The sequence below is a fragment of the Phoca vitulina genome, unplaced genomic scaffold (assembly GCF_004348235.1).
Source record: "Phoca vitulina isolate PV1807 unplaced genomic scaffold, GSC_HSeal_1.0 scaffold11, whole genome shotgun sequence".
Classification (NCBI taxonomy): Eukaryota; Metazoa; Chordata; class Mammalia; order Carnivora; family Phocidae; genus Phoca; species Phoca vitulina.
The window spans coordinates 44,978,601-45,002,050 of NW_022589714.1; the positions used below are offsets into that span (position 1 = coordinate 44,978,601).

Below are 23,450 nucleotides of genomic sequence, written 5' to 3' on the forward strand. Positions count from 1 at the left end.
GAGGGGAATCAAACAGGAGAGCGAGCGACAAAGGGTGGGAGAGCGAGAGACCGAACGAGGAGACGCGAGGAGGAGGGAGGAGGAAGGGAGGGAGGGAGGGAGGCGGGGGGAGCGCGGAATGAAAAGCTCCGAGGGGGGAAAAAGCAGCACAGCGAAGCCCAAGTTGCCGAGCGAACGGAGCGCTCACGCGGCCCCGAGCCCAGCGGCCGCCGCGCCCGGGAGCCCGCCCGGCCCCGCCCGCTCGGGGCCCCCGCCGGCCGAGGCCGCCGGGCGGGGGCGGGGACGACCAACTTGGGGCGCGGCGCAGCCCCGCTCTCCGGAGAGCATCGAGCGCGGGAGCGCCACGGCCGCGGCCAGACGGCGGGAGCGAAGCGCGGTGAGCGGAGGCGGCGAGCGGCGCCCGCGCCGCAGCCCCGGCCTCGCCGAGAGCGCGAATATTTTTCAAACGACTCAAACTTTCCTCCTTTCCCCGCTTTCTGGGGTCTCTCTTGGCTGGAATTGCTCTCCTGATTCCCGCGGGGGCGCCGGGGCGCGATTCCTCCTCGGGGTTCCTCGGTGGCTCGGTTAACTTCGCGGACCTGGGGACCCGTGGCTCTCGCCCCTCGGCCGAACCCAGCCAGCGCTGCTCCCCCGCTCAGGAGGGCCGGGGGCCGGGGCTCCCTCGCCTCCGGGAGGGCGCCCAACCCGGCCCGCTTGGGTCGGGCTACTGAGACCCCAGCACCCGCCGCAGGACTGGTGACAGCGGATTAACCCCGAGCGAAGTCCGGGCCTTCCCGTCCCCGCTCCGCGGAGGGGCGTCCCCTGGGCGGGGAAACGACAAGTTTGTCAGTCGTCGGTGGCCTGTTGGATCGAAGCGCCCCCGCCGCCGCAGAGGGGTCCCTGGCGCCCAGCACACGGAGCAGACAGCCCTGGGGACCCCGGACGCATCGGCGGCCGGGCTCCTCGGGCCGGGGCGCTGGCTGCTGCGCCGGGCGCGCCAAGGCACCCGGGGCCGGGCCAGCGCCCCCTGCGTCCCCACGCGGGCAGCGGCCCCGCCAGAGGAGAAACTCGGGTCGCCGCCGCCGCCACCGCCGCCTCCTCAGTCTCCTGGTCTCCGTCGCCGCCGCCGCCCCCTCCGTCGCCCCTCGGGGGAGGGGGGGACGCAGGGGGCATCGCGGGGCCCCGGCGGATGCGCCCCCCGCCACCTCTCCGGCTGCGCCGCCTCGCGGGGATGAAGCACCGGCCGTGAAGATGGAGGTGACCTGCCTTCTACTTCTGGCGCTGATCCCCTTCCACTGCCGGGGACAAGGAGTCTACGGTAAGAGCCCGCGTCCCGCTCCACGCTGGCTTAGCACCGCGCGGAAACTTTGCAAGAGGCGCAAAGTGCGCGCTGCCGGGGTTTGGTGGGGACCCCGGCTCGGACTCTGGAGTGGATGCCCGGGTCCCCGCCCTTCTCACGGCGCGAGGAGATCGAGCTGGCTGTTTCGGAGCACGGAGACGGGTCGTAGGGTCTAGCGTGAAGCCGGGGATGCCAGGGGGAGGGACCCACTTCCTCAAACCTTGCCAGGGGCAGGAGTGACTCGGAACCCTTGAGAACACCCAGTCGGCTTGGGAGATCCCGACAGACCCCAAACCTGGGCCTGGGGCAGCGACTTGCACGGAAACCTGGTCCTACCCTGGCTCGGCCGGAGTAGAAGCCGAGCGATGCACGATCCGGAGTTGCGCGTGGCTGGCGGGTGAGCTGGCTGCCGGCACCGCGGCCGGGCGGCGGGCTCGCCTTCCCGGCTCTCGCTGCGGCTTCGCTTCTTTTTACTCGCTTCTTGACGGCCAGAGCGGATGCCAGCATCCCCCGGATTGGGTGCCTAAAACCCCGGCATCCGTTTTCGAACCTAGCCTGAGCCAGTTCCTCCTGTCCCCGGTTCTCAGCTACAAAATCCCAGCCCCACCTTCCTTCTCCCTGAGCGCACACACGGGCACATTCAGCCACCGTCCCCAGGAAACGCGAACACTGCACGCACCCATCGGGCTACGTGTTCAAACTCTGCCTCCTGCCACGCAGCTCTGCTCCTGCGTCCCTACGCCGTGTTCTCCGGCGCTCAGGGGACTCTGGCTGGGTGTCCCTTCTCCAGACTCTCCAGAGGGTGTTCCCCGGGGAAAGGTCCCGAGAGCAGGCATCATCTGTGCACGATCGTCCAGAGCTCCCCCCTCTCAGGGACCCTCCTTCTGAGTTCTAGCAGGCTTCTGTACCCTGACCTTAGAGCGCGAAAAAGTCCGTCTCGGGGCCCAGTGGTCTTTACTTTGCCTTCTCCTGACTGCAGGGTGGTCTGTGTGGGTCACTTTGTAATCGTGTGTAGCTGGGGTGGGGAGAGGTCCCTGTCCCTCTTCCCCTGGGCCCAGGGTCTGATTGTTCATCTTTAGATCAGAGGAGAGTTTGACTCGTTCTGTGGGTGCGGAGGCAGAGGTATTGTCCCCCCAGCTGCCCCCCCACCATGGCGCCGGGCATACACCTGCCAGCCTCAAGTGCAGATGCTAAATGCTCCCTTCTGGGGGCGGCTGGCCTTGCTGTGCCTCCCAAGAGGCAGGGGTGTCCTGAGGGGTGTCTGGGAGGTGACATGCTCCCCGCCCTACACAGTTAGCTGGCTTTGGCTTAATTCCCTGGGGAGGCGGGCCCAGGCATCTGGCCAAACTCTGCTTCTTAATTAGTTTGTGTGTCTCTTACTGCCTGGCCCTTTACAGAGGCCAGAAGAGGGAAGGGGGAGGAGGAGCGCAGCGGAGACTGGGGGGTGGGGAGGGGGCTTGTAGGGAGGAGGCCACTGAGCTGGCCCCAGAGGCCTCCCTAGGGCAGAGGAAGACACTGGGGGTTTAGGGGGCGGGGGTCCTCTTTCTTCTTTCCCCCAAGGTTTCCTCGTAGCCTCACTGCCTCAAGAGCTGGCCTAAGGAGGGATGTCACTGAGGTCTTTGCCCCCTGCTCCCCACACCTCAGGGGCTCTGAGAGTGACAGAGACCTCGCACTATTCCCTGCTGTCTGTCCTCTACCCTGCTCTTCCCTCCAAATGTCCTTGGGAGATCTGGCCAACCTGTTTCCTGGCCATCCCTCTCCTCTATCCCCTCCAGCGTTTCCAGCCTTCTCCAGGGCTACACAGGGCCCATGTTGAGGAAGCTCCTCTGAGCCTAGCCTGGAAGCCTCAGCAATGAGGGCAGTGGGGGTGGGGTGGGGGAGATAGGGGTGGTGTCTGCGGGCTCTGATTTCAGAGGACTTGGGGCCAGGATTTAGCCATTGGCTTATCTGCCCCCTATTTTCTGTAGTTTCTCCTCCCTCGTGTGCCTGGGTCTCCCTTTTCGTTGCTCTCCATTTGGAGCAAATCAAGGTGAGCTGGGTGTACTGGGGCCAGCCCCGGGCCCTGGGGTGACAGCGCCTTTGGGGTATTGGCTCCAAAGAAGCCTGGGGCCTCAGAGGAATTGCAGAGTGGAGTGTCTTCGTTGAGGTTGATGGAGAGAAGTGACAATCTAGTAGGAGAAGGAGGACGGCAAGAGGCTGCTGAGTTCTTTGTGATGCTAGAAGCTTTGGCCAGAGACAGCAGAAGGGGGAACAATTGTAGGACTGTAGTCCTTCTGCCCTCCCAGTTTCCCTCTCCATCCAAAGCAGATAAAGCAGCTCGAGAAAGAGTAGAGTGTAGGGGTGAGGGATGGTCACTTGTGTCCATCATTGTATCCTGGCATCCAACGTGGTACCGGGCACACAGCAGAAGCTGGGCAAACATTTGTTGTAGGAATGAAGGGCCGTGGTTGGGGAGGAGGTTGAGGAAATGTTTTTTGAAATTCTTTTCCTCCAATAAGTCAGTCTAGGATGTTTTCCAGCAAGGTAGTGGGGCATACTCTGAGGGTCTCTGTTTAGGGAGAGTCACAGAGCCCTAGGCTGGCAGCCTAGGGGACCTCAGGGAGAACAGAGAGGAGGCTTAAAGCCCAGGCACAAAAGAAAACAGTGTGTCCTGGGGAGGGAACTCCAGCCCCTTCCCCTCTATCCCAGGCCTGTGTGGCTGAAGGAGGGGCAGATTAACATGGAAGCTAAATTGAGGAGAGGGAGGAAGAACAGGAGGACATGGAGGGCAAAGCCGGCAGGATCTAACCTGGGCTGTGGGTCTCTGTTGAGGCTGGTGGGAGGCAAGTACTCAGAACCCTATACTCCACTTCCCTCTGAGGGTCCTCTTGCCGGCACTGAGCTCTGCTGTCTGCAGTAGGGCTGGGGAGGTGCGCTCAGTCTGGCCAGGTGGCCTCCCTTCTTCTTTGGGGCGCAGATGCTATAGCAGCCGAGTACTGGACCAGATGGTCCATTTGGAGCTGATCCCCTCCTCCCTCCCTGCTTCCCAATCTCCTGGCCCAGTTTGTTGTGCTCCATGGTGGATCCTGTAATTTGTTTTCTGGCTGGCAAGGGAGGTGGGCTGGCCCCAGAGTGATGGAGGAAGAGTCTCCTGCGTGTGGAGAGCATCAGAAAGCACCCCCTCCTCCATCCCGGCTTCCTTTCCTCCCCTAGCTGCTGGACTTCCAGCCAGGGCAGGTCGGTGGGATTCCTCTCCCTTACAAAAACACAACGGACCCCTGGATTATTTAATATGCAGGAGTAGGAATTGACATTATCCTTAAGACAGGTTGTTTGCAACTTACTGGTGGAAGTCAAAATATTTCACCAAAGGTGTCATCAGAAACTACTATCCTATGCTAATTTTTGTGGGAACATGAAGACAGATGTTGAATAATTTGACAAGAGCAACATAGCTTACAGAATTATCACCAAGTCAGGTTTTTTTCCACTCCTCTGAGGGGTGCAGAGAAGGAATTTCAGGAAGTGTGTCTCCCAGTACCATCTTCTGGGTGTTCATCTGGGTGTGGGCACTCTGGGGAATTTTCACTAGAGTTTCTATCACATGCCTTGAGACTGGCTGTCCGTATCTAACTCTCCCCCTGGAGAAGGCATGGCATCAGAAAATTCTGGTCCCCTAGGGCTAACAGAAGGCTTGGGGTTTTCTAAATGTCCTCAAGAAGGTTCAAACCTCCGTTCCTTCTTCCTCCCCAGTTACAGAAACAGCATGAGGGAGAGCCGGGGCCTTGTTCCACCAAAGCCGGCTGGTTTGTTTGCCTTGCCGACAGCACTGTCTCCCTGCCCCGCCCCCCACATTTCCCCGCTGAAGTTGATGTTGGCCGCTGAGCCAGCCGAGGGCTCCCCAGGCCCAGCAGCAGGCTGGAGAGCCCCACTTTGGGTCAAGATCGGCATGATGTCCCATCCTACACTGCAGGCTGGGAATCTGTGTTTCCTGACTGGCTGGGGGCCCTGGTAAGGGGGTGGTTAGAGAGAATGTTATTAGCCAGGAAAGCACCCTTGAGGGGGTGTGCTGGGGCCACGCCAAGGGCCCACTTGTGATTGGCCAGGCTTGGCTGTGAGTTGCCGGGGCTGGGTGGCAAAGCCTCATTTAGAGCCTGCTATTAGCTCTGCTTTGCTAGAACAGGGAAGAACAGGCGGGGTGGGTGGGGGTGGGGGTTGCTCCGGAGGGAGAATAGAGGGAGCTAATCACCGCCGCCAAGGCCCGGCAAATGAATGATGCAGGAAATCAATATCTGGGGGCGGGAGTGGAAATCTGGGCAGTGGGAGCAACCCCAGCTTCTCCAGCCGCCCAGGAGGCATGGGTGGGCCTGGGAGGAGTGGGACAGGCCGAAGTATGGAGGACCCCTCTGGGCCACCTCCTCCCACCCCCCCACGACTACTCTGCATCTCAGCCCCCCCACCCTCGCCTATCTGCCACCTGCCTTCCATCTCCATGTTGGGTTAGGAGATGCCCCTGCAACACAGCGGGACTGGGAGAGCCTTGCCCTGCCCCCTACCTGCCTCTGGACACCTGAGCCTGACTTGGCCTCAGGTGCAGGGAGTGTGTATAGCAGCCTGGGGACGCTGCCCCCTGCTGTTGGCACTGCCACTCCAGATGTGGCCAGCAGGGGGAGGGCTTGGCCACCACATTGCCTTTCCTGGGCTTCCCTGGGCCTCAGGCTTCCTGGTGGGCTGAGAGTTAGTCCAATTCCTCAGCCTGGGGTCCCTCGGGGCTCCCTAGGGCCGGCTGAAGCTCTGGGCCCCCTCCACCTCCTACGTACTCACCCCAGTGTCCCACGGCACTTGCCTGTGGCCAAAGCCACGCGCCCTGCCCCTAGTGCCACAGGAGAGCTCTGTGGTGGGGCTCAGCTCTGTGGGATCCTGCCCAGGTGGGGCTGTATACAGAGCAGGGACTGTTGCCCTTGCAGAGCTGCCTCTTTGTGAACCTGGGGTGTGGCCCCTGTTCTTCGTCTTCCTCCCCTTCTCAGAAGACTCTGCTTTGCAGGCACGCAGCTGCCATGGCAGGAACTGGGTATGAAGGGGCCCGATTACATTTCAGTGCTGATACAGGAGGCAAGAGCAATGCTTAACACAGGAATCCTTTTTTAAACAATGAAATCTCTCTTTTCCCCAAGTCAATGAGTAACATGTAACAATCAGAGAATATATTAAATTATAAGGAGGAAAGTAAAGCTCGACACCCCGCCATGCATTTGGTGAGGGTTCTTTCAGGCATCCTTTTGTGCAAAGAGGAATGAATCTTTCAAGGAGACTCGTTGGTTTTAACAACAATCCCTTATAGGCGTGTAAGTGTCGTGTGCCTGCCTCACTGTTTCAATGCCTCTGCCCCCACTCAGTTGGGCTGGAGGACAGGCTGAAAAGGACTGGGCAGTTAGAGTTGGAACCGCTAAGGAATGATAATAACAACCGCTCACGTTTCCTGCAGAGGCTGAGATCACAAACGTGTATTGTCTTTAATCCTCACCACCGCCCCTTGAGTGAGTCATTGTCAGCCCCTTTTACCAAAAAGTAAACTGAGGGCTCAGGAAGATGAAGTCACTTGTCCGAGTGACAGAGCTGGGCTCAAACCCAGAGCTGATTACAGAGCCTGTGCTTGGGGGGAGTAGGCTGGAATCCTGGGTGTGGGAGAAGCTGCCAGGAAGTTCTCAAGCAGAGAAATGGGCTGACGTGAGCCATCTTTCAGGCCGCTGTGCAGCTGCGTGTTTTAAAGAGGATATGGCCAGGAGGACGGAGACTGGGCAGGAGGTCCTGGAGTTGTCCGGGGAAGCCATAGGGAGAACTTGATCCAGGGTGGTGGCTGGGAGGATGGACAGGAGGGAGTGGGTACAAGGACTGTGGTCACTGAACAAACACCTGAGTGAAGGCTCTGGATGGAACACTTGAGATATCTGGCGAGAGAAACATGCTCTTACTCTCGGAGACTTTGCATTCAAACCGAGGAGAGATAGGCAGTAAACAATGAACAAGTATGTAATGCATCGTATGACGATGGGTTCTCTGAAAAAGGGTAAAGGAGCCAAGGGGACAAGGAGTGGTCGACTGCAGTTCACGTTCAAATACAGTGGCTGGAAGGCCTCCTTGTGTAGGTGCCACCTGACCAGAGATCTGAAGATGCGGAGGGAGGAGGCCCGGTGGATATTTGCAGGACGTATATTCCAGGCAGGAGATTAGCCAGTGCAAAGACTGGGGTAGAAGCGTGCCTGGACTGTTTAGCAACAAGGAGGCGTCCAGTATGGCTGGAGCCCAGTGATCGATGGGGAGGGGCATTGGGAGGTGGGTGTTAGAGGGTTAGTGGGCCAGGTTGTTAGCAGTCTTGAAGGCTATGTAAGGATGTTGGCTTGTATTCTGAGAGATGTGGGGAGCCATGGGGGGGGGCGGTTTGAGGAGGAGAGGGACATGGACTGACACTTTTTAAATAGAATTCCCCTGGCTGCCCTGTGGAGAATGGGCTGTAGGGGGTTGGGTATGGGGGAAGGGATCCACTTAGAGATTGTGGGAAAAGGCAAGAAATGAGACCATATGATCATTAGCTTCCACAAGTGCTTCAGGAAGAGTGTAGGCAAGAGTTGGGGCTGCCGATGGCTCTGAGGCTTGGCACGCAATGGCGGTGAGGTACAGCAAGGGCCATGGAAGGCAGGCAGGTTTGGGGCAATGGAGTGACGGAGTTAAGAGCTGGGACTTCTGGGTAAGAAACCTGGTCCGAACCCCAGCTCTGCCCTGCAGCAGCCACGAGAGCCTGAGAAGTTACCTCAGCTGTGGAAGGCATGGCTTTTCTGCTTGTCGGATAGAGACAGTCGAACCCATGGCGTGGGTTTGTGATAAGCAAGTGTGATAAGTGGGAGTAACTGCAGTGAGACAGCCTGGGAGGCCCTGAGCCCCGTGCTCGGCTCTCAGCCAGGCCTCAGTGCATGGTTTTCTTTTAACAACAATGCCAGTGCAGTTTTGAAGTTCATGGGATCCCGGTGTGGGATGTCTGGGAGAGATGTTGGCGGGGTAAATGGACGTAAGTGTTCACGCTCAGGAGAGAGATCATGGTGAGAGGCAGATTTGCACATCTGGATTTATGTGCACAGAACGATGTGGGTTGAAATCGTGAATGGACTAAAACTGCCAGGGAGGAGAGAGTAGAGTGAGGGGCACTGGACTGAGACCAGCACCCTGGGGGTGGGAGGCATGAAAAGAGACAGAGTAGGTGGCATCAGGGAGGTGGGAGGAGACCCAAGAGGGGACAGGGACAAGGAGAAGCGAGGAGAAGGGACGGGGTCGGTGGGAGCTGAGGTGGAGGAGGAGACAGAGTAAGGGCCGTCTAGGGGCTGGGGGGTTGGCAGGGAGGCAGCTGCAGCTCTGAGCAGGGCTCCTCGAGATCCAACAGGACTCCGCTGGGGCTTTTGTGAAAACGCAGATGCCGATTCAGTGGGTCTGGGGCTAGGCGGAGATTCTGCATTTCTAACACACTCTTGGGTGCTGCCCGGGCTGCTGGTCCGCGTTGCTCTTCGAATACCAAGGGCACGCAGGAGAGACGCTGGACTCAAACGGCCGACTTGGGTTGGAGGGCCGAGTGGGTAACTTGCTGCCTGTGCGGGGCTCTGGCCCCGGAGCCTCGCTTCTGAGCCTCAGTTTCTCTCTCTGGAAGGCAGGTTCAGGCATGCCTGCCTCTTGGGATTACAGAGAAGCCCGACAGTGATAATGCTTTGTAAACTCTCAGGTGAACTCTGGGGACTGTGTTTCCCGAGAGCAGAGGGGGTGGCAGGCAGATGGTAGGGAGCCCCGGGTGTGGGTGGTGTGTGGAAGCAGGAGGTGCAGCCTGTGTTTTGAGAAACGTGGCCGGCCGGGGAGGGGCTGAACCGCAGTCCCTGCTCCCTGGACCCGGCCTCCTGCCCGTGGGAAGCTGGGGCCGCAGGGGCGGTGGTCTCCGTCAGTGGGTAGTGACTTGGGCGGGCAGGAGGGCGCTGCTTGGCCAGCTTTGCAGATTCCACCCCAGGCTCTTGTTGGTTCCTTTCCAGTGCCAGAAACTCAGCTGAAAAAGACTTTGATTATCTGGAGGGTTGGAAGCTGTGTAGAGAAGTGGTTCTCAACCCCAGGGGCATCTCAGAACCACCTGGAGAGCTTTTCCAACGACAGATGCCTGGCTCCACCCCCAGACCTCCCGAATCAGAAGCTCTGCAGGTGGCATCAAGGCAGCTGTGTTCGTAAAGAGCTCTCCATTTGATTCTTGGGCACAGCTGGTGTAGACCGTGCATCCGAATGAGTCAGGCCCAAACAGATGTCTTCTTCCCTTGGGCTTTCTGAGGGCATTTCTGGGTTTTCCAGGTCACCGCCCAAGCTTTGATTCAGCCAAGCTTATCTGGACCCTGGGGTCTTTAAAAACAACAACAACAACAACAACCCACACTTATTATTTTGTAAATGATGAGCAGGGAGGCTTTCTAGTTTAATAGTTCTAACTGGCAAGTCCAGGTCACGGGCTTGGGAGACCGGCCCCTCCCCCTGCTTGGAACCGGGGGATTTCCAGTCCCGAACCTTGAGACCCAGAAAGACACTGCCCCAGAAACTCTTTTCATTGATTTTCAGTAGGTAAATTCTGTTACCATTTTGAAATGTTGCCCTGTTGTTTATTCTTTTCTCTTTTTGGTTTAGAGAAAATGAAAATTTCAGAGCTGGGCCATGTCACAGCCATTCAGCGTAAACCAAGCAAATATTTAATGCTAAGTGTCTGAAAGCGTGGTGGATGCCGGGGCTGCAGAGGGGAAGGGCACCTGCCTCCAAGGAGCTCACAGGGAAATGGGAGAATGCAGTCTTTTCCACAGCCCTCATTTTCCAGATGGAGAAGCTTGAGTGACTTACCCAAGGCTGTACGATTAACAGGTAGTGGAGTAAGGATTTGAACTCAAGCCTGGCTCGTGCCAAGTCTAGGGTCTGCCTGCTGCCCCATGTGTGAAGTTCCTGAGGGTGGTATCTGGCCATTTTTTATTCCCCAGCCTGTGTTGTGGAGGATGGGCTGGCTGATGGGAGCAGCATGAGGACCCTCGGTCCTATATCAGATAGACATCACATTCTGTTGCCAGAAACAAAGACCCAACTACAGAGCCTCCAACAAATTAAAGTTGACCTTCTTAAGTCAAGAGGTAGGCTCTCCATGACTGCTATGGTGACTCCTTGGTCACTAGAGATCCAGACTCCTTCCATCTTATTGCTCTGCTCTCCTTCTTAGAGTGGTGCTTCTCAAACTCTGCCACATGTTAGAATTACTTGGCGAGTGTTTAAAAATCCCAATGCCTAGGTCATACCCCATAGCAATTAAATCAGAATGTCTGGGAGTAAGAACCAGGCATTGGGATATAAATGTATTTTTAAAGAACTCCAGCCATAGAGTGTTTTGCCTCAAAGTCGCCAAAGGGCTGCTGGGGCTCAGCCATCATGATACATTCCAGGCAGGAGGAAGGGAGGAACATCTAAAAGGGTGGACCTACCAGCTGAGTCAGCTTCTGTTAAAGAACTTTTCCAGGAGCTCCCTTCCAATGACTTCTGCATACATCGCACTGGCTAGTCTTAGCTGCAAGGGAGGCTGAGAAATGAAGTCTTTTAGATGGGCACATTCTCACCTAAGAAAACATGAGGTTCGGTTAGAAGAGGAGAATGGATATTGGGTAGGTAATGAGTAGTCTTAACCACAAATCCCCACCTCAGGGCCTGTTGGCATCTTTTGAAATGAGAAAGGATTTAGATGGATGTGAACGCTGTTATCACCCCTCCCTGCCAGGCTAGCTCAGGTGGGCTGGGCGGCTCTGAGCGCTCTGAGGATGCCCAGAAGGAACCTCAGAGAAGACCGAGAGGCACAAGGAAGGGACAGACGTTCATGAGGGGTCCCACTTCTCATCTGCTCTTGTTCCCTCCCCCTCCCCCCACCACTCATGCTTGCCTGAGTTTGTTCATTTCTGTTGCTTGGTACCTCTTTCCACTAGCAGGTGGCTCCTTTGAGTCATAGCCACAGGAGCATTCTGAGGACCCTCCTGATTTTTAGACCAGAAACGGAGGGTCCATACTGGAAGCCAGGGACTGCACTGTGGAAGTGATCTAGCTCATCTTTCTCCCTGTCAGACCCGCACCCACCCGAGACCAGGCTACTCCACTGCTGTTTGCTCAGTGTCTCTGGTCCTTGTTGCTGGGAACTTCTCATTGTCTGACCTTGTTTCAACTTGCCATAACATCATCTCTAATCAGTAAGATTCAGGAGCTGAGGCTTCTGAGCTGAACTTGAACATCTGTTTGGCCCTGAGATTTTTCCCCTATGTGGTTCTTAAGAAACTCTGAGAGGGACATCAGGAGGGTAGAGGTAAGGAGCTGGATTCCGGTGGCCTCATCTACCTATGTTTGGTTCTGGGGTTTCAGTGAAATGCAGGGAGACCTTGGGGAGGTCAGTTTAACTTCCAGTAAAATACAGAGGCCCACAAGGCAAGTTGGAGGTGGCAAGGCCTGGCTCTTCTCTCCTTTTTGGAATAAGGCTACAGGGTAGACAGAGGGAAGGCCATGAGATGGGGCCAGAGGGTGTGGCAAGGAGTGAGCTCAGCTGCTAGCCAGTAGCCTTAAGTGACCCAGAAGCAGATCCTTGAGATTCAGTGCAGGAAGAAACTGAGACCGGTGAAGGTAAGTGGCTTGTTGAGGTCACACAGCAATTAGGTACTAAGGCTGAAGTTAAAAGCCATGCCAAGGGACTCTATAGCTAGATCTTGCTCATTCTCCAGTATCACCTTATAGGTTCGGGAGAAGCCAGGACATGTCCGCATGGCATTTATAAGCTCTTTTATGTCCATAATTCCCCCTCACCCCCCTCTGAACCCTATTTCTTATTCCCAGGCCTCTTTGTATCTGGACTATAGGATCCGGGGCTTGCTCCCGGTTCAAGACTCTGGCTTAGATTTTAGAAGCTGTTAATGGAAATCTCAAGGAGGCCCCCCTTGTGGGTAGAGGAGGCAGCTAGCTGGTTTGGCAGTGTGAACTGGAGGTTGCTGCCAGGACCCACCAGGTCCGACATCTCTGTCATCTTGCCTAAGTCCCACCTTAGAGTTATTAACAAGTGGGCCAGCAGAACCATAGACACTGTTACCAGAAGGTTGCTCTGGGAATACCTGGCAGCCCTCAGGCCTTTTGGTCGGTTGATCAGATGAGTTGGATCTTGAAGTGTTGGTACTCAGACAAGGAAGATTCCGAGGAAGTAATGGGTCGAGGTTGGGGACCATGGTCAGTTATGTGATGTTTGTGGGTGTGATGGTTAAGCAATATGAGGGCTCTGGGTCATAGCCATGTGAGAGATTTAATAGTGGACATCATGATGATCAGAACTGGCTTGGACTCTCAGTCTTCATTGGGTGCCCCAGAAGCAGACCTTGAGATAAGAAGCCAAGTGAGGTAATTTATTTGGCAGGTGAGCCTGAGAAACTCTGGTAGGGAAATAGAGACGTAAGACGGGGACGCAAAGGGAACCAAGAAATGTGCCTTGTCAAGCCAGTCACCATGTCCCATTGGGGACCTCTGGGACACTGTAAACACACCAGAGTTCTCCCACTGTGGTGAGGGAGCTGGGGCATGTATACGCCAGCTCCAATCTGTCGTTGGTTGAGGGCTGCTCTGGGGGTATTAATTTCCTGGTACTTATAGCCCAGTCCACATGCAGTGTAATCTCTAGTGGCCAGAGACAGCCTCAGGCAGAGAGAAGCAGCTTCTGGCCAGCGTGCAATCAAGTGGTTAGGGGAAGGGGGGTGGCGGCAGGCACCGACAGCTTGTATTACATCCTGCCTAAGCCATCCCCCTTGTTTTTTCAGATCCAGCCTGTTTTGCTGAGCTCTTTGTTCTTAGGTCTTGTCTTCTGGATGCACATATAAGCCCTGACTCCAGGCTGAACACTCTCCCCTGCGGCCATCAGACCTGTGAGCTGCTCATTTACTTCCTTGGATTCTGTGACCAGAAACCCAGCACATCGATTTCCCCAAGACCTTCCTGATAGAATCCAGGCTGTCCCTGAAGGATGGAGGGGGCCTCACACTTGGGGAGGGCAGGGTTGGGGGATCATTGAGGACAAACCCAGAGTCTACAGGTCTTTTAGGCATTGCCATGAGAGGCATGATCTTTAGCTCCCCACCTGCTGAATTCAAAACTAAGAAAGAGGTGGGGACAACCTCCGAGACCAGCTCTCTGCAGGCAGAATTCCATGTAATAGAGTTGATTGTATTCTGTCCACTTCCTTCTCCAGGAACCAAACCTCCTCCCGTGGGCAATGACTAGGCTAGCCTGCACCCCTGAATATCCCTGGGACTTATAGATCTAAATCAGAGCACCTCCATCCTGTTGTGAATTTTTGTATCAGTTCATTATCCACCTGAGATTAATTAATTCATCAAATATTTATTGAGTACTTCCTATGTGCCAGACACTGTTCTAGGTGCTGAGGATACAGCAGAGAGCAAGACAAAGAGAGGATCTAGAATTACCAGTTCGTGGAGTCAGAGCCAGGAGGGATCTTAGGACAGAACTAATCATTTGTCGGAAGAGAAACCTGAGGCCGAGAAGGGGCAAGACAAGTCCTCAGGCCACACGGCAAATAGGGAGCCCAGCTTGGAATCAAGGAAGGTCCGAGATAATGAGCTAAGGGGTCAGCTGTCCCTAACTGGTCAGTTTTTAGAGGCAGAAACCAGTGGCCAGAGGCAGAGTCACACCAAACTAGTGTGTGTGTGTGTGTGTGTGGCTTCATGTGGGCTAGGGCAGCCAGCAGGAGACGTGAGTGGCTTTCTGTGATCAAGCCGTCCCACCTCCTTCCAGGGCATTCAGAGGCTGCGGTGAGCTCTCCCCTCCCCTCTTGCCTCCCCTAGCTCCCCCATATGGCCATGGCATATGGCCACAGTGGCCTCGGGCAGTGCCGGGAGGGTTCAGTACTGAGGGATGCCCCAATGTGCCTGAAGCATCCACACCCCTGTCTGACTCACTCCCTCACTTTCTCGGGAGCTGAAGGAGCAGGCTCAGTGGGCTGCATCCCTCGCAGTCTCCTTCCCCTCACTCTGTGGGAGTTGGGGCAGGTGGAAGGAGTGGCTCCAGAGAGCCAGGCTGAGAGGCAAAAGGAGGTAATTGGGTGGGGAGCTCTGGTGATCAGTGTGTGTGTGTGTGTGTGTGTGTGTGTGTGTGTGTGTGTAGGACCATTGGCATGAGATAAACTGCTCCCACTGGGTACCTCGATAGGAGCTGAAATACATCCCCCTCAGTTCTCTCTATCCTGTGCATGTGTACTCCATTTGTATTTTTGTGTGTACCTGTAAATATATGAGGGCGTACCTGTGCTGAAGGTGTGTATATGCATGGTGATACACCCAAGAACGTGCACCTATGTGCGTGGGGCCAAGCATGTACATGTGGGGAGACTGCAGACCTCTTTGGGGGACCTTCTCTGGGTCCACCTTTATCCCCCTGCCCCTCCAGGCAGCCCTTGGTTCCCAGGCGGGGGGCAGGAACAGACATTCAGCACTCTGGGCTGTCGGCCAGTGCTTATGTCCAGCCTGGGTTATGGCTGGTCCCCCCCACCCCCCACTTCTAGGAGACCTGAAGTGGGGGCCAGGGGCAGGCCGAGGCTGGCCTGGAGCTCCCGGCTAATTTTCCCCGGCCTCCATCGATCCAGCAGCTTCTCCTGAGTCTATTAGCAGTCGGCGAGTGAAAATATCCCCCATTGCGAGCCCTGACCTGAGACAGGGAGGAATCCATAGCAATTTGTTCAAACAGAGGAAAGCGTTTCCCTCTGATTTGTATTCCAATTTATTCTAGGCAGGAAGGGGGTCAGGGTGGGGGGGATGGGCCCAGGCCCGTCTCCCTTGGCCCCCCATGCCAGCCAGGGTGGCAGCTGGTGCTCCCCATGGTTCCTGGGGGAGGGCTGAGGCAGGGAGGGCGGGCCCCAGCAGGGGGACGGGAAGAGAGGCCCGTCAGCCTTCCCAGCAGGCCCGGCTTGGCTGCAGAGCTCAGTTGTGGATTTGGTTTTCACAAAATACAAAGCCGCCTGCTCGGAGCCTCTCTCCCGGGCACTGGGGCCTGTGCCAGGCGTGCGCTCACCCACTGCACCCATGCCAGGATGGGGGCTGGGCCGGGCCCATGGACAGTGGCCCCAGCTGGGCTGAGTGGCAGGAGGGTCTATTCTTCTCCTGAAGCCCTCACCAGCCAGCCTTGCAGGAGCAGAGCTGCTCAGGCTCGGAGGGGAGCTGACACTTCGGAAAAGCTGCTGTGCAGGGTGGAGAGCCCCTCGCCACCGGAGCCCCGAGTGCATCTGACTGGTGCCGTGCTCAGGCTTCGTTCCTGGTCTGGGCAAATGGGGGGCTCACCACTCTCCGACCCAGGAAGTCTCTCTTGAGCACTTACAGTGACGACAGCTCTGACTGACATTCATTAAGGACCCACTATTTGCCGGGCACTGGGCTAATGCTATCAAGTATCCAGTCCTTGCAGGGTCCAGGCGTCCTTGGGTGCCTCAGTTTCCCCACCCTTCCAGATCCTTCTGTCACCTCCCTCACCCACCTCTGCCTGATCCTTCTCACTTCCTCCTGAGAATCACTTCTCCCTTCTACCTGAGGGTGGCCCTGGTGACTGAAGGTCTCAGGACTGACGCCTCTGAGGCCCCCTTTTCCAGAGGGACCCCATGAACAGGCTAGCTCCTTTTTTTCCAGGTAGCTTCCTTTGGCCCCACCTCACCCTCACCGCCAGGGCGCAGGCCTCTGCAGAGGTGACGCCATGGCAACGGGAGAGGAGGATTCTGGGAAGGGTCAGCCAAATGGTCCTACAGCTACAGCCGCCCCCCCCCCCCCCCACTGTTTCTTTCTTTCTTGGCCAGTGCCCGCAGGGAGGGAAGTAACCAGAGACGCTCTTCACACTCAGGTGTCAGCGACTAGCAACTCTGAGGTCCGCGGTTGCACATGATTTGCCAGGCTCCATGACACCACCAGGGTCTAATTTCAGAAGCCAGCAACTAAATATATCAAAGTAGATGAATAATCATCTCCCCCAGGTGGGAGAATGTGGCGTGAAGGAGCAGAGGCTTCGGACACAGATGTGGGTTCAGGTTCTGCCTCAGCTGCTCCCCGGCTGTGTGATCTTGGGCAGGTTATGCTCTGTGCCTCCCGCACAAGCTTCCAGATGGCGGTCCCAGCGCCCTCCCGAGGGGGCTGTGGTGAAGGGGCAGTGCGAGCGCGTGGAAAGCCGTTCTGAGCCCGGTGCCTGGCACACGGGGGTCAGTGATGGCGGCTGTTCAGAGGCGGCCCTGCTAAGTGAGTGATGTCCGTGCCTGGGCCTGGCTCGGGAAGCTAGTGAGTCACAGAGACTGCCACCAGGGAAGCTGCACGGGAGGCTCTATGTGCCGGCGTGTGACACATTATTAGGGGGAAGAGGGAGCAAGACAGAGACCCTGGCCCGGGAGAAAGGGTGGCAGAATTCCAGCCCTCCTCCCATCTTCCTCTTGGGGAAATTTATAGCCAGAATGTTCCCTTCGAGCCACTTTGTAGGTTGGGAGACAGGTATGTTTTGCACCCCGGCCTTTACTGCACCACTGCCTCTCCCAGACCTCATTTTCCTCCTAAGAGGCAGCCCCCACCCCCGCCCCCACCTCCTCAGCCCCTAGGAGCTTCCTAAGGGCAATGACTTTTCTGTCTCTGGCTGCGATTGAACTCTGGTGCAATTGGCCTCCCCCCTCCCCAAGTCCTTCACTTTTCTCCCCCGACCTACTGGGTTCCAAATCATTTATAGGTTGTTCGGAGGCTCAGCATTATAATCAGATCCTACGGTGCATGCCACTTACGTGGTTTCTAAAGTTTTAGCCAAAAAAGGAGTGAAAGCCTTCAGTGATGGAGGAAAAAAAATAATGAGAATACTTAACAGGAGGGCAGGTATGGCATTTCTTGATTTATAAATGTACCCAATGCTAAAGAAAATATGTTCCCCAACTTGATGCTTCCTGCAGTGACTCTTGGAAAGAAAAGATTGTTCATCCTTTTCAGGGATTTAACATGCTTTCCCTCCCAGGGGTGTTTGCCTTTTGAAAGGGACACAGGTAAAGAATGAACAAGTGACTGTTTAATATGCAGGTGTTGATGAGTGTTATGAAGAACACACAAAGCAGGGAAAGGGATTGAAAGTGATAGAAGTGGGGGCATGCATGCTGTCTGAAATAGGGTGGTCAGGGAAGGCCTCCCTGAAAACACAGCTGAAGGAAGTGAGGGAGTGAGCTCTGGAAATCTGGGGAAGAATAATCCGGCAGCGGGAGCTGCAAGTGCAAAGGCCCTGAGATAGGAGTGGTTTTGGCCTGCTTGAAGAACAACAGATCTGAGAGCAGTGTGACCACAGTGCCAGGGGGCAGTAAAACATAAGTGGGGATGGGAGCAGATGACAGGGGATGTGACAGCCTATTAAGAAAGTGTTGGCTTTTGACTGCACGTGAGGTGGGAGCCATGGTAGGGTTTTGAGCAGAGGAAGGACAGGGCTTGACTTAGTGTTGTAAAGGGATCCCTTTGGTTTCTTGTGGAGAACAGACTGTACTGGGCAAGGGAGGAAGCAGAGTAGACCTATCAGGAGGCTGCTGTCGAAATCCAGGCAGAAGATGGTGATGGCTAAAAGTAGGGTGGTATCGCAGGGGTCGGATTGGGGATCTGTTTTGAAGGCAGCTGAGAGGGCTTGCTGGTGGATTGGGTGTGGGCTGTAGGAGAAGGGGTGAGGATTGTTTCTGGCTGACAGCAGGGGATATTGTGTTTTCACTAATGGGGATGCGGTGAGGAATGACTCTCAGGCCGCTGGGGGACGGTAACGGCTGTCCTCCGGATGTCACTGGGTGCAGAGAGAGCACATACAGCAAATCAGGCCCTTACATCTCTGCTCCCTGATTTTTAAACCTCAGAGCTAATCCTCCTGCCACCTCCTGAGCTGGATGGGGTGAAGGCCGGTCTGGAGAACTGTGGGGAGGTGGCTTCAAGACGTTTCACGCAGTCAGGTCATGGCACCTTTAACTCCACCCCACCCTGGGGTAGGGGACAAGGCCCCGAAACCCACAGCGCCTGGGGGTGGGACCCTTGGAGGCTCTCCAGAAACTCTGTCCTCCCCTCCCCTGCTCTTCCGTCCTGGGGTCTAAGGCCCCACCTGCTCTCAAGCCGCGGGATTGGTTTTGCTTTCAGGGTTGTATTGTTATTATTACCCACTTAAACAACCTCATGGAAAAAAAAAAAGAAAAAAAGGGAACCCAATGACCATCAAACATTAACCGTTCATTCTAAATTCCCTGCCCATACCTGTCAATACATTTTTATATAGCGGTAAACAGTCGTCCGTTCTGCACTGTCGGCCGACTTTATCTCCCACGCACGTCTCGCAGTATTGACTGAGCCCTCAGCCCTGTCACTTTAATGGCTGCAGGGCACCCCCCGCATCGATGTGCTGGAGTTGGGTCACCATTTCTCTGTGGCGGAGAGTTTGGGCAGGTGCCAGTTTCCCCTGCTTCTAGAGAGCTCTGCCGTGAATAACCTTATGTGAATTACTTTTTCCTTTTAAATTATTTCCTTGGGGCCTATTCCCCAAAGTGAGATTGCCTAATAGGTCATAGGATAGGAACAGGTTTATGGTTCTCATTTCGCCCTGCCGGGTCACACTACAAAAAGTTTGAGCCAGCTTTGCACACAGCCCAGCCACAGTGGATTTTATCCTCCGAATTTATTTCCCTGGGTTTAATAGATGCATTATGACTTGTTTCTTAACTTCCAGTGTTTGCTTCCCGAAGCCACATTTGGGTCTCTCGGCGCCTAATAAGTACCTGATCTGGGCAGAACTTTACAGTTTCCGTGGAGCTTTCTGGTATGCCATCTCAGTGAGGCACTGTGAGCGTAATATTATTGGCCTCTGTTTTATACGGCAGAATGGGAGTTTAGTCACGTTAAGTGCTGGAGTGAAGCCTCCAACCAGTTCTTGCAGGTTTGGTTAGAAAGGATTCCCATCCGCCTGCCACCATCCCATTCTCTTTGTTGGCCCAGGGTCCCCAGATGCTCAGTTCAGCCCCAATTCAGTGCCCTTAGCCCTGTCGTCTCCCCTCTGCTCCCACAGCCAGCTGGTGCCAGACCCTATGCCCTATGCCTATGCTCCCAGGTTGGGCCTCAGCTCTGTGGGGCTTGGAGGAAGCCACTGGGTTTGGGGGTCAGGTGGGGCTTTGGGGGTTCTTTGCCTTAGCAAAGCCATGACACTTTCCATTTCCTGGCCTAGGACTGGCCCAAGCTCTACGTTCTGGGTGGGGAACCCAGACCTAGCAGGTTTTATTCTGCTCCCTTCAAACCATACTTTTTTTTTTTTTTTTTAAGATTTTATTTATTTGACAGAGAGAGACACAGTGAGAGAGGGAACACAAGCAGGGGGAGTGGGAGAGGGAGAAGCAGGCTCCCCGCTGAGCAGGGAGCCCGATGCGGGGCTCGATCCCAGGACCCTGGGATCATGACCTGAGCTGAAGGCAGACGCTTAATGACTGAGCCACCCAGGCACCCCTCGAACCACACTTCTTGAGTATCGCCTAGGCAGCGTGCACTGTGCTTGGTGGATCTGGTTTTTACTGTATTTAACACTCACCATAGGGAGCGCGCTTGTGCCCATTTTATAGTCAGGAGACTGAAGCTCTAGACTAGAGAGTTAAAAGATCTGCCCCAGGCCACAGAGCAATTGCTGTAACTCCCTAGACAAGAACCCCGTGCCCAGGCTGGGTCTACACCAGACCTGTGCCTCCCATGGGTTTGGGTCAATAGTTATGCTTTAGCGTGGGGCTGGGGTGGGGACTTGGTCATATCTAATGTCTGGGCTGCTGCCAGGGTGCAGGGCCAAGGGAATGGCAGTGACTGGTCCCCAGGACTGGCAGAGCTTGGCAGGGCTGGGCAGCTGGGACCCAAGTAGGAAAATCTACATGAGTGACCCCATGTCCATGGACTTCACATCCCTGGGCCAGGCAGGCTCAGGTCCTACGTTCTAGAAGCCATTCTCTGCCCTATGGATGGCAGCCTCTCTCTTCCACCATCATCCAGTATGTTCTCTTGGGGAGATCTTTCCTTCCCACGATTACCTCCTTTAGCCCACCTTGCTGTTCTGGTCTCTCAAGATTACGGCTCGTGGCGTTCCCCCCAAAGTAGACCTCCGCATCCAGTGTTGCATTTTCTCCTTGTAGGCCCTTTGAACAGGTTCCCACAGGGTCCTGGGCTATATTATCAAATGGAAAAGGGTCTAGAATTTATTAAGTACCTACTTCGATACCAGTCCTTGTGTTATGTACCCGATGTGTGTGATCTCATTTAATTCTCACAACCCAGAAGTTACTTCCCCTACTGTCTGAGATGTCTTTTCTCCATTTGCAGAGTGAGGAAACTGAGGCTTCAGGAGGTTGAAGGACTTGCCCAATAGTAAGGAGATGAATGGTAGAGTCCTGCCTCCCGCCCCTTGTCCCACACCATCTGGGCAGCCCCTCAGGCTTACATGTACAGCCTTAGGTCAAACAGTGCCGGATTTAGGGCATGTGACTCTCTGCTCTCTTTCCTGAGTGTCCTGCCTGCACTTATTAGAGCTGCCCTAGGTCCCTTCACTGTTGAGACTTTTGATCCTGGTCTTCTGCGACCCAGGGAGAAAGTCCCTTACAGCTTCTCCCAGGGCACCTCAGAGTCCCCACATAGGGGGCTTTCCTGGTGGCCTGTCCCGACATCCTGGAGTTCCATTAGTGGGGTGCCCATTAGACTTCCATTGATCCACAGTCCATGAGTATCACTTGGCACTCTCAACCCCTGTGTGCCTTCCGATGAGGCCAGGATGTGGGTGCAAGGGTGCTGGACATTCCCTGGGACTGGGGCACAGTTGGACCGGCCACCACTTCCGGCAGAGGAAATCTGTCAAGAGGGCCAGGCTCTGCCCAAAGCGTCGGGTTCTGCACACGGTACTAGGCCGTGCAAACAGTATCCAGTCCTGCAAATAGGAGCAGGCTCTGCAGGCAGTCGCAGGCCCTGCCTCCGAGCGGGGAAGCAGAGCTTTTGTGCTCGGTCGTGGTGATAGGGTGGCAGGCTGAGCACTCATCCCTTCTTCTGTGGCTGCTCTCATATTCAGTGACGGCACCTTGTACTTGGAGGTCAGAGACATACACGCTCAGGTTGGGGAGAGATTTTTGTGGCCAAAGAGGAGGATGGCTGAATACGGGTTTGGTTGTGATGAGCCAAAAAAGGACCCTGGGGTGGAGGGCAAACTCTAGTGGGATCTGCAGCCAAGTGAGGACAGAGGTTCTTCACTGAGGGCAGCTCTGCCTTTACGGCTCTGCATCCCAGCTCTGAGGGCAGGACAGTTCACACAATAGGTGCTTAGGAAATACTGCAGAAAGAATCGATGAATCAATGGCAAATAAACAGGCAATTGTGTGTGTCCTCTGAAGGGTTGGGAGCCCAGGAGCGAGAGGGAGGATGGAGAGGAAATCAGCTTGCACTGAGGTCTAATGACCCAAGAGAATGTCCAGAGGGGTGCAGGGCAGAGTGTGATGATGCTTCCCCTCAAGATGACCGGCATTTTTTTTTTAAAGATTTATTTATTTATTTGAGAGAGAGAGAGAGAGAGCGTGTGCACATGTGAGCAGGGGGAGGGGCAGAAGAAGAGAGAGAATCCCAAGCAGGTTTCCCGCTAAGCGCGGAGCCCAGTGCAGGACTTGATCCTGCAATCCTGAGATCATGACCCGAGCCAAAACCAAGAGTTGAATGATCAACTGGCTAAGCCAGGCCGGATGCCCCTCAAGATGACCGGCATTAAGGTGAGGTCAGAGGAGATGGTGTGGGATGGGGGAGACTGTTTCAGGCTGGTTTTCCCAGCATTGAATTGGAGACTCCCCTAGACTTGGAGAAGTCCCCTGGTCCATCCTGGGTGGTGAACAGAGGACAGGTGATAGCCAGCTCCACAACCAGCCAAGGCCAAGGGGGAGGTAGGGCAAAGCCTTGCTGTGGACAGCACAGAAGGGTGAATTTTCCCAAGAGGCCTATGTTTGATGGCCCACAGTTTGTTGGAGAGGTGTGGAGCGTCATCCCTGGCAGAAGGATGCCCAGGTGGAGCTGGCCAAGTGCCTGCCCCATGAGCCTCCTCCCAGACCCTGGCCGCCATTCTCTCAGCAGCTAATTAAAAGAGAAAAGCCTGTTAATATTTCAGCACTGTTAACTCTGCTAAATTATTAAGTGTCCATTTACATTACGTGTATAAAAGGATCGATAAACATGTGCGTACCAGGAGCTGGGAGGGCCACGGCAAGATGGTTTCTAAGGATGCTGCATGGGACTGGCCTAACTAGTGACTCGGAGACTATGTCGTGCATCCTGAGCCCTGAGTCCTCAGCACTGTGCCAGGCACTCAGGAGCTGGAAACGCACAGGGCTTAGCATAAAAGTCAGAGAGTCAGACTCTAAATCAGCAGGGTGTCCTTGGGCAACTTACTTAACCTTGCTGAGCCTCAGCTTCCTGATCTGACAAATGGGTGTAATAGGCTTGTTATGAGCAATACATGAGATAATAGACATAAAACACTTGACACATGCTGGCACAGAGTAAATTGTTACTGTTATGTATATATCGTGATGTTATTGTTATGTTAGGGGGGTGGGTCGGGGGACACCGGAGCCTTAACTCCAGCTCACGGCCAATCTCTCCCTGCCCGCTCAGCAGGCCTTTATAGACATTGTCCTCATCCCAGCTCTTCCGGACTGCACACTTCTCTAGTACCCCTCAGCACCAAGCTCAGCACCTCATGCTCATAAGGATGTGTTGACTGATGGAAGTCAGGACTAGAACACAGATCCTGATTCCATATTGCCTGGCCCAGAACACTCAGTGATACTTGTGGGAGGTTGTGAGGATGGTGGCACTTGCCCTGCCATCTGCTAACGGGGTAGATAGAACTGACTTCAGGTGGAGAAGTCTGCAGCCCCCTTCTCCCCCCCACCCCCCTGTTCCTCTGGAAGTTTCCCAGCCACACACACCTTCCCAGAAAGAATCAGGAGTTGGAAGCAGGACAACAGCCCCCACTGGACGATGATTAACTTTTTTTT

At 55.3% G+C, this 23,450-nt stretch overlaps 1 protein-coding gene across 2 annotated transcripts in view; it reads left to right on the forward strand.

Annotated features, from left to right (window-relative positions):
• The first annotated feature begins 386 nt into the window (after positions 1-386).
• The window catches only part of MDGA1 (MAM domain containing glycosylphosphatidylinositol anchor 1), a 58,652-nt gene continuing 35,588 nt past the window's right edge, over positions 387-23,450 (forward strand). For both annotated transcript variants that reach the window (XM_032409895.1, XM_032409896.1), the window contains exon 1: positions 387-1,297. In XM_032409895.1, the coding sequence (XP_032265786.1) occupies positions 1,231-1,297 (67 nt within the window). In that variant the 5' untranslated portion in view covers positions 387-1,230. The remainder of the gene's footprint in view (positions 1,298-23,450) is intronic.